General features: G+C 50.5%; 1 protein-coding gene across 2 annotated transcripts in view; it reads right to left on the bottom strand.

Moving 5' to 3' along the window:
• VANGL1 (VANGL planar cell polarity protein 1) overlaps positions 1–13,507 on the bottom strand; it is a 48,050-nt gene extending 34,543 nt beyond the window's left edge. Inside the window, exons 1-3 of one of the 2 annotated variants that reach the window (XM_059136154.1) lie at positions 13,350–13,497; positions 12,428–12,596; positions 4,062–4,267 (exon numbers count right to left, since the gene is read on the bottom strand). In XM_059136154.1, the coding sequence (XP_058992137.1) occupies positions 4,062–4,132 (71 nt within the window). In that variant the 5' untranslated portion in view covers positions 4,133–4,267; positions 12,428–12,596; positions 13,350–13,497. Of the gene's footprint in view, positions 1–4,061; positions 4,268–12,427; positions 12,597–13,349 lie in introns of both variants that reach the window. The other variant, XM_059136153.1, reaches the window with a different exon arrangement.
• Positions 13,508–16,723: the final 3,216 nt, after the last annotated feature.

Genomic DNA, 16,723 nt, shown 5'->3' with positions numbered 1-16,723 from the left:
ATGCAGCAGGACTCAGCATCAGTCTGTGCTGGTCCCTGCTGCCAAGGGACCAAGATGGGCCATGCAGCTTTTACAAAAATCACTGGTCATCAACTACTGCTCCAGGAAGGTGTCCGAGCCAGTTCTCAATAGAGAAGTCCAACAAAAACACTGCCATCCAGTGCTGTCCAGGGTGCCAAGCTCGGAGCGCAGGACAGCTGCTTCACTGCATGAGGAGCCCACGTGTTCATCTCAATACTCCCAACGTTGGGACTCCAAGCAAGGGCCAAGTGCACTCTGGGAGAGGGCTTTGTGGTGGTGAAGACAACCTGTTCATGGAGGCTAAGAGTGAAAACAGGAGACGGGGCAGAGCATGGCGGGGGCAGTAGGTACAGCTATCAAACCACAAAACAGCTGTTAGGAACCCAGGCACACCAAGGAGGGTTTCCAGTGTGCCTGAGTAGTAGGGATCACTTTGTGCCTTTGTTGGGCAGGTGCATCAGCTTCGGGAATCGCTGTATCTCAGCATCAGTCTCCAGGCAACATCCACCAGTAAGGGTACAGCGTATCTGTGCTCGAGTGTGTGCAGGCCAGAGGGTGGAAGAGCAAGCAGCGGCACACGGGAGGCCCGGGCAGGTGTCCGTACCTGCCGTGCGTATGTGCATAAACCCATCTACTTAGATGATTCCAGAGCTGGGCCCTTGCGGGCAGCTGTAAATGCCCCTGGTTCCAGCCAGAACCCCCATCAGTTCCTCTTCCCTTCCCACTACAGGCGGCATTTCCTGGGAAAGACGATTTAGCTCTGTTTCTGTTGTTGGTCTCTTTCTATTTGGGGAAAGCCAGCCCCACCAGTCACTCCGCCCTTTCCTTCTCCATCACCACCCACTACCTGCCCTTGCTTGGCTGGCGGTGGGGCTGTCTGGCTGCTGCCGCTGGCTCAGCAACGGACTCGGGTGGGAGGGCTGGGCACAGCGCAAACCAACTCTGAGGCCGCCTGGGAACAAAAGTGCCAATTCCCTCCCCATCCTGGCCATCCTCTCTTGGACAGTGCATTTCAGCACATTCGTCACATGAGTTTCCTGCCCCACCCCCACTCCCCCTCTAGATGCTCCCCATCTAGCACAGCCCGGGGAGGAGCCGGGCTTCCAAAGGGCCAACGAGTCAGGCTGGAAACCTGCCAAGGGTACCTGCTAGGCTCGTAAGGTCAGGCAAACAGCACTGCCTTTCTGCACCTCCCATGTTATTGCCTGCTAAATGGGGCGATACCATAAATACCATGGCTCTAGGACAGCCATGAGGATGGGGGACAGGAGCTGAGGGTCCTCACAGGTGCCCACCAAGTGTTCCTTGGCGTCGCTGGCCGCTGCGGTATGTGACGAAGGGAAGTATTACTCCAGGCTCAAAAGGTAAGACAAGGTCAGCTGAAGTTGGCACCATTTTCCCAGCAAGTTGACTAACTGGACACCCTCTGGAGAGAGCAGACATCACAAAACCAGCCTGCTGACCTCTTTGTTGGAAAAGAGTCAGGTGTCATCTGTTTGGAACCCAGCCAGCCCCCCACAGATGATCACGGTGTCACTGGGCATATCAGGTTTGGTGCACTTCATTATTCCTTTCTGGGTGAGAGGCCTAATACAATTACCCCAAAGCAAGGTCCCTCCCCTTTCTTCCTTTTCCATTCAAATTCCTGACAAATCCCTGAGCAGAACAGCCTTCCCGGGGACCCTCCTGGGGGATACCATACCCTTGGCAGGCGCTAGGGCCTGCTTACACACTGGTGAGGGGTAATCTTACAGCTTAATATTCTTTATGCCCGACACAGTACTCCTGGGCCCACACCATCTACAGACTACAAGCTTTGCCCCATAGTTAGCTACTGCGCCTTACAGGACCCTCAGGGAATTCACTGCATGTGGGTGCTGTTTTTTCCTCAAGAACCCATGGAATCTCTGATGGCCATTCCCTCCACCCAGAGCTTTTCTGAACAGGCATTCAGCAGCACTCCTTGAATACTTTATTCAAAGGCTCAGCTTGTACTCTCATTTGCCAAGTACTTTCCACATGGGTCCAAGGGACACATTAAGAGTTTGGCATGCCGTTTTAATTGGAAGTTATTATCTCTTAACGTCACCACAAGAGCACTGCTGGACCAATTTCTGGGGTCCCCAAGGGGCCTGAGAAAAGACTGGAGCACAGCCTGGGGCCCACACATAGGACAGTTGGGACCCATGTGTAGGCAGAGAAGACCCGAGATGGTTCCTCCTCAGAGTCGAGCAAAACGTCGTCCCCCATTCATCCCCAAGCACGAGTGGCACCCCAAATTCCTACTTCTGTCACTGCCATGTGGAAAAGAGAAGCTTGGTATGCTGACAAAGGAATGGCTTTCTCCAGTTGGATGTTTCCAAACAGCTGTTTCTGGTGTTTTAGGATGAATCTAATGTTTTACTTGCTGGTTAAAACTGGTGATGAATCTTTGATCCCCAGAGGCATTCTGACTTTCCAGAGATCTGGGCTCTGCTGTGTCACCTGAGGCCTCCCTCAGCGGGCTTCTATTCAGCATGCTGCCAGAAAGACTGACCCAGCCTCCAGGAAGAGCTCTTTCACACCCTTTTCCACATTTTTATGACTTTAAGACCAACACGTGAAAATTTAGAAAATAATGAAGGCTTAAAAAAACGAAAACACAAAACCCACCCATAATTTTAATAATCCCTACATTCAGAGACCAGACAGGCACGGCCAATAATGTTACCATTCATCTTCTCATAAAAATACATAACTATTATAAAGCACAAAGTTTTGATTCTTATTTTAAACATGATTCCTCAGGTTATTAAACAATCTGTGAAAATTGTTGTTTCTCATTCTTTCACTTCATTCAGATTTTTAAATACAAGACACACCCTTGTAGAAGACTGAACAGGTACAGAAAAATAAAGCAAAAACAAAATTCCCATCAGCCACAATCTTGTGTTCGGCCCCTTTCCTACGGTGATCCACTGTGGGCAGCTCAGAGAATATCCTTCCAGACCTCTGGCTGCCTGTGTACATGCAGACAGGCTCACAAATAAATAAGTCTATTAGGTCGACACATCTTATCGCTGCATTACAAAAAAAAGTCCCACTCTGCATTTGGCTGCTTTTGTGAGGAACTGCTTGGTCAGGGAAACACGGTTCCCAGTCCTCACGGGGTGTGACTGCAGCTGGGCCTTTGGGCAGTGGCCAGTTGGGACCTTTAAGCGTGATGCTGAAATGCCACGGCTGTTAACAGCATTCATACAGTCACTGGTTAGTGACCTCCCACTGTGGGCCATGTTAAATGCTTTACATGCACAATCATACAGAATTCTCTCAACAGCCCCGCGAGGCAGCTGGACCCATTTCACAGATGAGGAGTCTAAGAACGAGGTGGGACTACCACTTCACCAACCGTTTTCTCAGCCTCTCCATCCACTCGTTCCCTTGTTCCTTTACTCACCAATCAGTCTCCAGGTCTGCAATACTGCAAGGCGCTGTGAACACCAGCGAAGACCTGCGCGGGAGGGAGTCTGGCCCCCATACCCTGCATGGTGGGTTTTCATTACCCAGGCTTGTTTACTGGGAAAACTCATCAAGAGAGAAATACGGCACTAGGCCAATCCCACCACCTAGTGTATAAACCTCACTGCAAATGCCTAAAGGGCAATGAGTCAGCGACTTTAGGTAAAAAGCAACAAATCAACACTTTTTTTTTTTTTAAACTTTCATTTACAATCTTGGTAAAGATTTGGGAGACCTGTTGTCTGTGAGAAGTATTTAGAAATGAAAACCATTTCCACTGCAGGGAGAAACTTTAATTTAAAATCAATTGTGAGAAATTAAGATCATCAACCATAATGGCAGCTATAAAATGTAAATTGGTGGTATAGTTACTCCCGACACATGTTAAATGCTCTTAAAGCCCGCCTTCTCGTGGGCCGCTGGACCGACCCTCCAGCAACAACAGCCCCGCAACCCGGCTTCACCACTTGGAAAGTGAGTCTAGAAGGCTGCACTGACCTGCGAGTTTCCAGGAAATGCGGAACAATCTAGAGCTTACGTACCCTTGTCTGTGAGATTTTTTCGAATGACTGGAATAGTAAGAATATCCAGAATATGTGGATTCGGTATCCATAGCAATGGGGAGCTTGCTCTTGAGAAAGGAGCAGCAGCAGTGTTTCTCCTCGGAGATAGAGAATTTCACCAACTAGACTCTGAAAGCTGCCAAGGGTCTGGAGATCCAGGAGCCGTGCTTCGACAGGAACAAATTCTAAGAAAAGCAGGGAGGAAAAAAGGATAATCAACTTCCAAAGGCAATAAAGATTCTGAAGATAAATGACAGCAGCCACCTCCCCTCTGGGTCTCCGTTGGAGAACGAGCAAGCAGGGAAGGAGCCTCTGAACGCTAAGTGCTTCCCTAGGGGTCCAGGAGGGAGACAGGTAGGGACTAGGCAGGCTACCCCTCCAGCACAGCAGCCGCGAAACACACGTGGGAGAGACCTGGCCCCCGGCCATTTCCTGGACACAGCCTCACACAACATCACCACCGGGGTTCAGGCTGGAGGAAATGGCGTCCCACAGCCTAGACAGGGCCCAGTCCCCACTGCCAGTTTGCTGGTTACAAGAACAATACGCAGGAAAGCGGCTTTTAAGGGATTTTTGCTCATAGTTTCCAAAAAACAAACAAACAAAAAAACTCTCTATCTCTTTAAACCAGGGCTCCAAACACCAGAAAAGTTATCTTAAAGAACTGATGTTTTTCAAAGAAAAACTATTACCGCATTGTTTACAGCAGAAGAAAGCATGAAATAAGCGAAATGCCTCCAAAGTGCTGGAATAGGTAAGGAAACCACGTTCCTCCACCCAAGACAGATATCACATAGCTGTTTAAAATAATCAGGAAGAATGGGAAGTTTTACAACATAATGGTAAATTTAAAGACCAGACTACAGGATCATGGATACACCCTGAGCCTGCTGTTACAGTTAAAATCATATAGCAGGCTTACGTAAACACAGTGATTAAGAGGGAACATCAGAAAAATGAAGGAAAGCAGGTGACTTATTAGCTGCAGGCTCTGGGGTCTTTGCCCCACGTTTCCATTAGCTATTGCTTTGCAATAAAAATACACTGGAAACACTTCCAAGTACATTCCTGAGGCCTGAGTGCTAAAAACCCTTTACTTCTAAAGGCCTGAGAAGCACAAGTTTGTCTCTCCCAGCATCCCGCACCCCAGTGCTGGTCTCTGCCCCTCAAGGCTCCTCCTTCCAGTGCCCCTGCCCTCCCCTGGGGGCTGAAAGTGCAAACAGAGCCAGTGACTTCAGTGTGAAGGGAGAACAAAGGAGCTGCAAATGCCACAGCCTTACCCCTACTGGGAAGGGGCCAAGGCACCCCCCCCCCCCCCCCCCCGCTAATACCCCTCCCAAGCACCCCGCCCCCAGTAACCTGCAGGTCCAGAACCAACCTCCTGGTCACTGCCACACACCAACACAGCTCCCAGTCTCAAATACCACCTAAGAGGGCTTTGCCCTTAGCGTTCATTCTGCCTGGAAGTGAGATGCATTCACTTCCAGGCACTGTGACCAAGGGGCTAGCCTCCCTTGTCCTGGGTCTCGTGACTCATGGTTTCCCGCCTCCTCTGCCATCAAGAGCCCCAGGCGAGCAGTGGGTTCTAGTCAGAGCTCTTCACCGTCTGATAGAACCCAGGAGAAGCCACTTGCCCTCTTCCACCTCACACTCCTCATCTGTCAAACTGGGATAAATCACAGGGTTGAGGGGTACCTGGGTGGCTCAGTCAGTTAAGCAGCTGCCTCCCGCTCAGGTCATGATCCCAGAGTCCCAGGATCGAGTCCCGCCTCTGGCTCCCTGCTCAGTGGGGAGTCTTCTCCCTTTGCCTGACACTCTGCCTACTTGTGCTCTCTCTCTGTCAAAAAAGTAAATAAAAAAATCTTTTTTAAAAAATCACAGGGTTGATCCGAGAAAGGAAACACATACAGGATCGGGGGCTGGGTTCCGATGCCTGGCTTTCCCCACATATTGGTTCCGTAACCTCAGTCACATTACTTGAGCTCTGAGAACCCGCACTGCCGAGTATGAGAACCAGGGCTGCTGGGAGAAACAAGGGGGCTCCAGCTGCAAGTGGGCCCAGCACAGGCGGCAGGGGCAGCGGGTAAGTGAGAGTTAGGGCTATAAGACTTCCCTTAGGCTCTGAAAGCTCATGTCCCTCCTTGTCTGTCTCAGCAAGAGAAAGCCCTGGACAGGAGCAGGGCAGAGCCAGTGCCCAGCTCGCCCCGCCACTGGCAGCCCATCTCCAGACGGCATCTCAGCCCCCGGGGGTTGGTAACCAGCTGTGCACTCAAGCAAGGCAGTGTCCCACCCATAAAATGCAAATGAGGCCCCTAGTCTGTGGGCTGACTGTGAAAACATAGTGGCATTTTTTTCAGAATGTGAGTTTTGCTTGTGGACCACCTCCACTTCCTTAGAAGACAGCAAGAGACCATCACAATCACCCTCTTTGCGCCCAACTCTGCCTCCCACCGTTTTCCACCAGCGATTTCAGGGAGCTGCCAGCACCCTCGGTTCTCATCTCTCTGCTCTGGGGTCTGCTGCTTGTTCATCTGCTTTGTACCTGGCTGACACCTACACCAAGAGGTGAGCCAAATCCCCAGGACTGCCCAGCAGGAGCCTCTTTCCCTGAAGGCCCTCCGGATCACCCCCCTTCTTGTCCCCACTTCCAGCTAATTCTGGCTAAATGCTGCTGGGGTGTCTCAGAGGCAGATGACCCAGGCCCTACAGACCTGGGCTGGTGCTATTCATGCTTCCTGATGGAGACATCACTTGAGCCACTGTTGCCCCGCCCCCCATAAAATGAGGCCATTTAACGCGAGCTCTTCCTAGGTCCCTGAGAGCAATAAACCAGGCTCCCTATGTAAGGCTCATGGTAACCCAGGCTCCATTCCCCTTCCCCCTCTGCAAGAGGACATCATTCCAAGTCCTCATTAAAATCTCTGGCCATCCATTAAGACAACTCCAGGCACGTCCCTCAAAGGCAATCATGGGCTCCCAAGTGCCCTCTGGGGAAAGGCTCTACCCGACTCTACCAGCACCCGTGTCCGGGTTCTCCCCAAGTCCTCCCTGTACTCCTCAAAGGGGTGGTCTGTATATGCTGCCACTCCCTCCCTCTCAACTGCCATCCCAATCTTCCTCCCTCAACACTCCACTGAAACAGCTCTAAGTGGGCCACATGCAAAGGTCACACCCTGTCCTCCTTTCCCTGGACTTTCGGATCCCATTCTGTATTCATCTCTCTCTGTATTTAGCAAGCAGCCACAGGAGAGCACGCTAGGCGATGCTAGGACACAGCAATGACAAGGCGCACATTTGGCGCCCTGCCTGTGTTCCCAGAGCTTCCTGCGGCCGTCCATCCTCTGACAGGATGGCGCTGCTGCCACCGCTTCTCCAACATTCCCACCCTCTCTCCGATCAGGTTATCCCTTAAGGCTCAAAACTCATCCATGTTTCTTCTCCATCCATGGATTTACTCTAGTGTAAGCTTCTTGGAGACAGGAGCCACAGTTTCCCTACTGCAGCATACTCTGGACGTATTAGGTACTTGACAAACACTGAAAGAGTAAATCCCCAGTGCGCATCTCCCACTCGGCTGCCTCTTGCTCCCCTTGGGATCATCATTATCCCCACCAGTGCTTGCTGGAGTCCTGGCCTATTCTCTCCAGTGTCCTCTGCCGGGGGATACAGTCATCACATCAATCCTGTCCACCCAGCCCCATGCCAGGTGTGACACTCTCTCCCGGGATTCCCTCACATCCCGCTGTCACTGTCCTCAGGAGCCTCCCCTCACTCTCCTGGAGCGCGGCCACCCACCTGCCCCAGGCTCCCTGGACAGAGGGCTAACCTGTCACAAAGCCTGCAAGTTTCCCCATGGAATCTGGTCTACAGTCTACGCTGAGCTCAAGCTCCTTCCCCTAAGTCATGCTGCTCCTCTCATAGTGACCGACTCCTGTCCCAGATCTGAGTAAGGATTAAGCAAGAGCAACAGAGGCAAACTGACAATATCCAGAGTGGACTCATTTTAAGGGCCAGTGAAAGAGCGTGGATGTAGTTAATAAAACACACATCGTGAAGCTTATCACTGCAAAGATATGTTTAGGAGAGAGTTCACTTGCATGCACAAGAAATTAGCAGAACTCAAATAAGGTCAGAGGGACCCGTTATCAGGAAGATAATAAAGCAATGACAAGGAATCAGGTCCACCACCCCTAACCCCCCACCCCCGGGGTAATAAATGGACAGGAGGCAGCACGGGCCTGAACAGAACCACCACGCAAAGGTGGAAATATGGATCCTAGAATCTGGAACGGTGGGCCCCCGGAGACGACCCACACAGTGCAGCTGGGCAGCTGCCATGGTGATCTTCCACGTCACAATGTGGATGTCACCTCTCTGCTTCAAAACCTTCCGTGGGGTCCCACTACAGTTGGAATACAACACGAAAACCTCCCTTGGGTCCGCAGGGTCCTGCCCACCTGGCCAGCTGCACTCCCCTTCTGGGGCTTTTAATGACAACACTGCTTTTCTCAAGAGGCCTTTCCAGATCCTCCAGGTGACAGGGGGCCCGTCACAGCACCCAGAACCACAATTGGCAACGTCTGTGCAGTTCCCGGAACGTACCAGATGCTCAGTAACTGTGTGCTGAGGGAGGGTGTCTGTGGCCGACCTCAGGCTGTGGAGGCCACAGAGGCACCGTGGACGGAACCTTGGAGGCTGCCCATCTGCCATTCTCCGCACTCCATGAGGGGAGGGCAACACGGTGATGAGCGGAGCAGCGACGTCAGAACCACCAGCTTTTGGATCACGGGACAGTGTCCTCAGGGCAACGTTTCTCTTCCAGACATGCTAGGGTAGGAGTCAGCTATGATGTCAGTCCCGCTGCTGCCCGATAGTGCCTGGCCCCACCGCCTCCCCCTGCCTTCCTGCCATCCACCACCCTGCACCCTGGCTGTAGCAGCAGCTGCAGGTACTGCCTGGGTGGGGGGGGGGGGGGGGCTGGTTGCAAAAGCCAGCATGGGGCTGGAGCTGGTCAGTTCACATCTCTGCAAAGTTGAGACCAGTGCACTTCTGCTGTGCAGCAGAAGGTCCCAGAGAAGCCCCTTCGCCACGCTTTATTCAGAACAAAATGACCATCAGTGGCCTCCAAGAGAATCTCTCCCTAAACTTAGGTTCACCCACATATAATGTGCCTGACTACTACTTAAAAGAAAAACACAGTGTTCAGAAAATCATCTGAGGGAAATAATACGTTACGGTAATGACAGTGGTAAACATTAAGTTAACCTTGGCGAAAAGGAAATTATAAAAACATCAACGGCTCTGCCTACAGCTATTAAGTAATTAAGGGAACTCTGGTTTGGAGGGTAGAAAGTTCTCTCTCAAGGGGTACAGGGAGGCACGCTGAATCTCAAGAGCCACTCCGCTTCTTCCTCAGAGGAGATTATTTCCAAGGGAAAGAAGGTTCTGGTACTGTTACGTTTAGGTAGATGGTGCTTACTACTTTTTATCATGCATAGAATGCTAAAGCGTTTGCTCCACTAATTATTTTTCCCCATTAATTGTTAGTTTTACTGTGTGTTTCGGTGGACATTTTTCTATACCCCGTTTCGGTTAGAGGGCACCCAAGGGGAACATGTAAACTGAAATAATTTTGTTCACGGTCAGCTCTTCCTCGATGGAGGAGAAGCAATGAACAAAAGTTCTGGAGTTAACACCATCACCCTTCAAATCCTGGCTCTGGTGTTTATCAGCTGTATAACCTCAGATCAAGTTACTTACCCTTGCTGTGCCTGTTTCTCTAACTCTAGCAACAGAATGATATTTTACTTAACGGCTTGCAGTGGGTATTACATGAGAGAATTCACAGGCATTAAGAATAGGGCCTTGTATGCAGAAAGCACAACTGTTAGGCATTACTGTTTATCAGTAAAGTGAAGTTAGGAAGGTTATGTGGGTATGGCATGAGACCTCTGTATTCCTTGCATACTCTTAACATGCACTGTTTGGTCAGTACTACTCTATCCTGAACGAATACCATGAACTGTAGCTAATCTAGTGACGTCTATTCTGTTCCCTGGGCCTCCTTTTGCTAGTACCAGGTTGGAAGGGAATATCAGGCAGATCAGAAAAGACTGTGTGTTATTGCATTTATTTGGAGGACCTTGGGGTTGTAAGGGAAGGTGGGAAGAAGTATCGCAAGCTCTGCAAAACATTTTGATGAACTTGTGGTCTATAAACCATAACACGTCATCCAGGTGACTGATACAGGGATCAGAGGGCTTGTGGCATCTGTGACAAATCCACTGATACTTGAATTACAATAGACCTCTTCCAGGTGAATGATCCCGGGCCACTGTACACAAGCAAAGAAAATGTCAACCTCATTTTACCTGTTTTGCCAATGATTTCAACTCACCTTCGAGAATAACTGCTCTTGGCTCCAGGCCCTAACTACCTCTGAAACACCCCCAGCAGCTATGTATAGATTTCCGAAGAGCTGTGAATGCTTAAAATGTCTGGGGTTCTGTGATGCATATCTATTATCAAGTGACCCCCTTATCCCCTGCTAGATTTTTAAGCTTCGATAAATAGATTTTACGAGTACTACCTTCTCTGTAAATCCCATGGTGCCAAGTCCAATGATCACTGTCCAATAAATGGGATTCAGAAAGACCCTGATGGGAGAGAGGCACACACATTTTCATCAGGCTTCAGGCAAGACCAAAGCCACTAGCGAAGACATGGTCCAGGCTCAAGTCCACTTACACCTTTTTTTTTTTAAGATTTTATTTATTTGACAGAGAGAAATCACAAGTAGGCAGAGAGAGAGAGGGAAGCAGGCTTCCCACCGAGCAGAGAGCCCAATGCAGGGCTCCATCCCAGGACCCCAGGACCATAACCTGAGCCAAAGGCAGAGGCTTTAACCCACTGAGCCACCCAGGCGCCCCTCCACTTACACCTGTCTTGTCCACCTTCTGGAAAATGGCACAGCACGATGCCCACATCACATGTCCGCACACAGCTAGTCCCCTAACCATAGCTAGTTCACTTGACAGAGAGAGTGCCTGGCACTAATAAAAAAACAGACTACAGTTCATCCTGTGCTTACTATATGCTGTGGGCTGTTTAAGTCTTTTGTATGTAATATCTCACTTAATCCTCAGAACACGCCATCTAAGGAACAACAAGCATTCAGGTCAAGTTACAGTTAAAGAAAGCAAGGTCACAGTAAGCGAAGGAACCAGGGCTTGAACCATGGAAAACGTACAGCAATACAGCAATTACCAGAACTGTTTATTTACATCTCAGAGGGTAGGCAACAATCACGGACTGTCGTCCCAAAACATACATAACCCACAAAGAATTTCGCAATTCCAACTCCTGCTCACAGGTTCAGCGTCCCAAGCATTGTGGGGCGTCCGGGAGAAAAGAATCAGAAACAGCTGGAGCTCCTAAGGGGTTCCCAGCCAAAAGGTACACACTGCCTACTAAAATACAATGCGATAAGCACGCACGCAATGCCAGGTCTGAGGCAGAGAGGGTGTGTGTTTGTGTGTGTTAGGGGGATGGAGGGAGAAGATGATTTTAACCCAACATCTGTTTATTCTTCAGCAGGCTGGTGTGACATGGAATTGGGGCTTGTAGGGAAACTCGCCTTTATGGTTCTGTCCTGTTGTTCAAACACCTAAGACAACAAAAATGTCCTGCTTGGTAAGCTGTCCTTACAAATAGGCCATTCCCAAAATTCTTCTCCCACTCTACTTACAAATTAAATTGCAAAGGCTGTAACAGTGAAAACTTCACACTATATGTTCCACTAATTACCCTGAGAGACACCAATGTTTGGGAATGCTAAAAGCCCATGGGTAGGTAAAGAGTGTTGTTCCTCTGAACTGCAGAATAAAACAGTTTCCTCCCAGAAATCAAAGCTCCAGCCATATCACACTGATTTAATTCAACTCTAAAAACTCTAATTAGTGGTTACATAAAATGACTAATTACTTCTCCCCGGTTTTAGACAGTTTCTGCCATGTCACTAAAAAGCCTAGGAGCTGTGTAATCAAACAACCCACCCCCCAGGAAGAAGAATGCTAATTAGCATTGTTGATTGGTGACACAAGCTATAATATTTTCCAGCAACTCTGTAAAATTCATAAACATATCAGGGAAAATGCCAGATTCTTTACAGCTTGCTAGATTTTGGCATAAAGGTCTAAAAATACATGCATTTCCAACCACAGCCGGGTCTAAGGGTTTAACAAAATGCACGCGCCAGCCACACAATCATCACAATAAAGCGCTCTGACGTCTCTTAACGAGGAGCTAAACGGGCTCACGACACCTTCCCGGCTGGGCCATTATACCTGGTCTGTAGATGTGAAAACTGAGCAAGAGATTTCTCAGCTTCGAGGCTCACCAGCTCATCTCCGCCAGGCCACGGCTCGGCCCCACGCCTGCCTCCACCGGCGACGCGTTTAAATTTTTATAAAGCTTCACACTTCTCTGGGCGCGTTGCTTGGGGCAGTTCAAAGACTGCAGGAGGAAATGAGGTCCTGCCCGTGGCGAAGGCTGCCCCGGCGCGGAGAGATTTCTTCCAACCGGGACACCTCGGGCAGAGACTTGCCGGATGTCTTCCGCTCCACCCCGGCGTTTTTTGAAAGTAAACTCCTACCTGCCTGTTGCGCTCTCCCGGGCGCAACCGGACTCGCCCCCCAGGCCTCTGGGGCCGGCTCAATTTTGTAAGCGAGGTGCGAACACAGGCCGGCTCTGTGCCGGTTTCTGACCCAGGCAGGACCCGGCGGCTCCGGGCGCTGGCGGTTACCAGGTCGAGCCCCGCGGCGGGCTGGGAGCGGCGGTCCGCGCCCGGTTCCCGGGGAACGGAGAGCGGCCCGCCGTCCCCCTCCCCCCCGCCGCAGGGCCGGTAGGGCCACCCGGTGCCCCGGGAACGTCGGCCACTCCCCGCCGGCCGGCCGGAACGCGCACCCCGGGGCGCACCCCAAAGTGCGGCCAGGGCAGCAGTCGGCGTCCGAGGCGCGGGGAGGGAGTGCCGGGGTAGTGGGGCGCAGCAGCGAACACGGGGCAGGCAGGGGCCGGGGCAAGAGAGGCGCACCTCGCAGGCTTGGGAAAGGAGTGGGATCCCGGGAGGCACGGTAGGGGTGCGGCGCGGAGGCGGGGAGGGCGGGGACCCGGGGTCCCAGTGCGGGGTAGGGGGTGCGGGGACTCCGCGGCGGGGGCGTCTCTGCGCCCGCGGTATGCACCCCGCGCCCGGCCTCCCGCGGGACTCACCTCTGCGCCGGCCGTGCGGGCTCCGCGGCCCGCGCTCTCGGCTCACAGCGTCCGGGCTCTGCGGCCTGCGCTGGGCTCCCTTAGAGGCAGAGCCCCGCCGCCGCCGCCGCCGCCGCTGCACTGCCGCTTTCCGCTTCCTGTCCCGGCGCCGCCCCGCAGCCCGAGCCCAGCCCTGCGAGCCCGGCGCGGCCGCGAGCCAAGAGCAGCGAGCGCGGCCGGCCCCGCCGCGGGCCCAGCCCACCTGCAGCGGAGGGCGGGGCCGGCCGGCGTCTCTCCGCCCCCGCCCCCCACCCCAGTCTCCCCACAGCCAGGGCGCGCTCATAGTCACACACGCTCGTGCACACATGCACACACAGACCCCGGGACTCACCACGCACACATTCAGACATAGTTAACACATGGCCCGGGATCGACCCCGCCCTGCACCCCAGCATACTTGCACCCTCAAACGCGTGTACGCACACACATGCGCGTGCACACACACACACACACACACAATCATGCACATAATCCAAGCCTGTTTGCCTTCACCGGAGACCTACATAGGTTCATACAGCCCAGGGACCAGACCCCCCACACACACACATACATATACACACACATTCTTAGAACTGAACTACAAATATCCATATACACCCACACCACAACCAATGTACATTATACACACTTAAACTCACACACAGCCTGGGAAATGACCCCACAAATAACCACACACACCCAGACCCCCAGAGCCACCCCTCCCCCTCGTCCTCCTCTAACAGAACGATCACTGTGGCCACCACCACCACCACCTCGTTTTTCTGGAAACTGCTGGAAGAACACACCTCGGAAGGCAGTCAGGCAACCCCAGGCTTCGGTCCTGATTTAACAGGATGGGCTTCCATCTCTGAGTCTCTGTTTCCCTGTCCAAAAAGTGAGGGGCTAAGAATGGCAATCTTGCAGGCTCCAGGTGAAGAGTATGGGCAGTAGCTGGTGCCCAGTAAGCACTGAACAGTTGTCAACTGTTTCTGTGAATGTTTGCCTTCTTCTTACTTAGTTGTCTTGTGTGGGTAGGGCTAGGGATCCCTGTGGAGTCTGGAATCTGGCCGGAACCCAAAGCTGCTTACATGATGAGCTCTCTTGTAGAGGCATGCCTAACCAAGTACTGTGGGCAGTTGGTGTGGGGAAACACACACCCACCCTGAGCTAGCCTTAGTTGGGGAACTTGAGCTCCCAAAGGTGTTACTGGCCCCTCACCATCGCTCTCCCCCATCCCTGTAGTCCCCATGGTCTCTCCTATATGTTGCAATTCTTCAGAGGACATCACATGTTCAATGTGCCAACCTTGGCCCCCACCCCCAGCCTGCCACCATCTTCCTCTGCTCACCCTTGGCAGTTCAGGACATCTGCCCACCCCTCATCAATCTGTCACCTATCTCCAGGGGCCAGGGGCTTCTGACTCGAGCAGCCGGCTTCCAAAGGGTAAATCCAGTGGTCTAGCCACCATGCTCAGATGCAGAAATACAGAGCTTTATTTTTTAAAACGTGTCTTTCATCTTTAAAATGCAGACCCTCCAAGGTTACAACAGGCCAGGGATTTCCGCTCCTAGTTATGAGGCTCCTGAATAGTCCCTGTGAAATACACAGATCCTCACTAAATCTTGATGGGAACTGACTCGAATTCACTGTAGCTTATGAAATCTAGACACCTCACCATGTGCTTCTGTGGGAAAGGGGAACAGTGCAAAATAAACTCTATTTTAAGACAATAAATTCACATTTAAATGCCATCTACTCTGTATTTTAATTTGATAATTTCACGTATACAAGTGTAAAAGGTAAGAGCTGGAAAACTTTTCCGAAGTTCTGTATAACCTGGAGGCCTGCCCTGGCTCCCATTTTCTACCAGCAAGTGGGTCAGGCTTATTTCGTGCTTGCCTAAAATTGAGTTCTCCAGCTTAACCTGAATTAGTAATGAAGGTAAAATTGTGGGTTCCATCTGCCACTCCATTGTTTCACTGCTCCATTTGTTCCAGACTTAACTAGGAAAGTGTGGTTCTGTGCTCAGTGCTCTCTCCAGCATGGCAATATATGTTTCACAAATTAATGTGTGTATTTCTCCCTTCCTGCCCATTCTCATGGGTAGAATTCTACTTACTAAAATTCTCCCGGGTCTGCCAACATCCAGCTCAAATGCCATCTCCTCCCAAAGCCTTCCCTAGTTCTCACAAGCTGAAAACATTCCTCTCCCCTATTTGAATTCACGTAGCATTCTGGGTTTCCATACTCACCTTCTTACCTTGTATTGGTTATTCCACTGTCCAATAATGTGTAATACCACGTCTTATTTATCTTTTTTCCAGTAGAGATCTTTCCACATAGTCATTGTTTTAAAACAACAAACAAACAAACAAACAAAACCCAAAAAACCGTAGCAAATGAATGCAGGACTATAAAATACAACCTGCCTTTGGGAAGTTAATAATCTAATCAGGGAACAATCTAATTGAAAAGTTTTGACAGATGCACATAAACAGAGTTAACAACAGAAGAAAATATATAAAATGCTAAATGCAGTAAAGGCACACTTTTTAAGAAGTCACTTACCCAGCCTTGAGAATTCTGAATACACCTGAAAAACAGCATTTGGGTCTCTGATCAACAAAATAGACCGTACAAAATCCACTCTTTCAAGTGGACAGACTTTATAAGTAGGAGAATCTCTCACACCCTCACATTAGATATTGTTTACACTTTGTTTACAAACCTTTCTAATAAGCTTCATCATCTGATTTCTAATCCCACTGTCAATTAGACACTTAACAACGGAGAGCAGGAGGTGACCTCAGGAGACCCCAGGGTCTGCAAAGGGAAGCTTGTTTAACTCCTAAATGCCAGTTACCTCTCTTGGCACACTGTCACATCACAGAATAATAGCGATGAGCCTGAGTTATAAAGACTAGATGGATATTCTGTATACAGTAGTCTAAGAAGACAGGAAAAATTGAAAAAAAAAAATTGGAAGGATTTCCATCCAAAATGTTTGAAATGTTATAAAGTGCTGATTCTTTAAAAGGAAATGTTCTGTGAAGGCCACGTATGGAAAAGCCACGTATTATTTTGGTTAACAATGCCAGTGATGGGATGCTAAAATGTGGGTTATTAGTGTCTAAGGAGAGAGTCACAGGGGACTGGATGGCAGTCACGGTCAACTTGTCCTTACCTTGAGGAAAGAAAGAAATAGCATGTTCCAAGGCTGGAACAGGGATTGGCTATCTCAAGTGCTTAATAAATACGAGTTGAATAAATGGGTAAATAGTATTTCTGTTTGGAGTATGGATAGGGGTGTGGGGAGACCAGTGTCTGAGATATGGTCAAGGGCAGTGGCAGAGCAG

This window comes from Mustela lutreola, chromosome 10, assembly GCF_030435805.1.
Source record: "Mustela lutreola isolate mMusLut2 chromosome 10, mMusLut2.pri, whole genome shotgun sequence".
Lineage (NCBI taxonomy): Eukaryota > Metazoa > Chordata > Mammalia > Carnivora > Mustelidae > Mustela > Mustela lutreola.
This window is presented reverse-complemented; position numbering and strand designations above follow the sequence as displayed.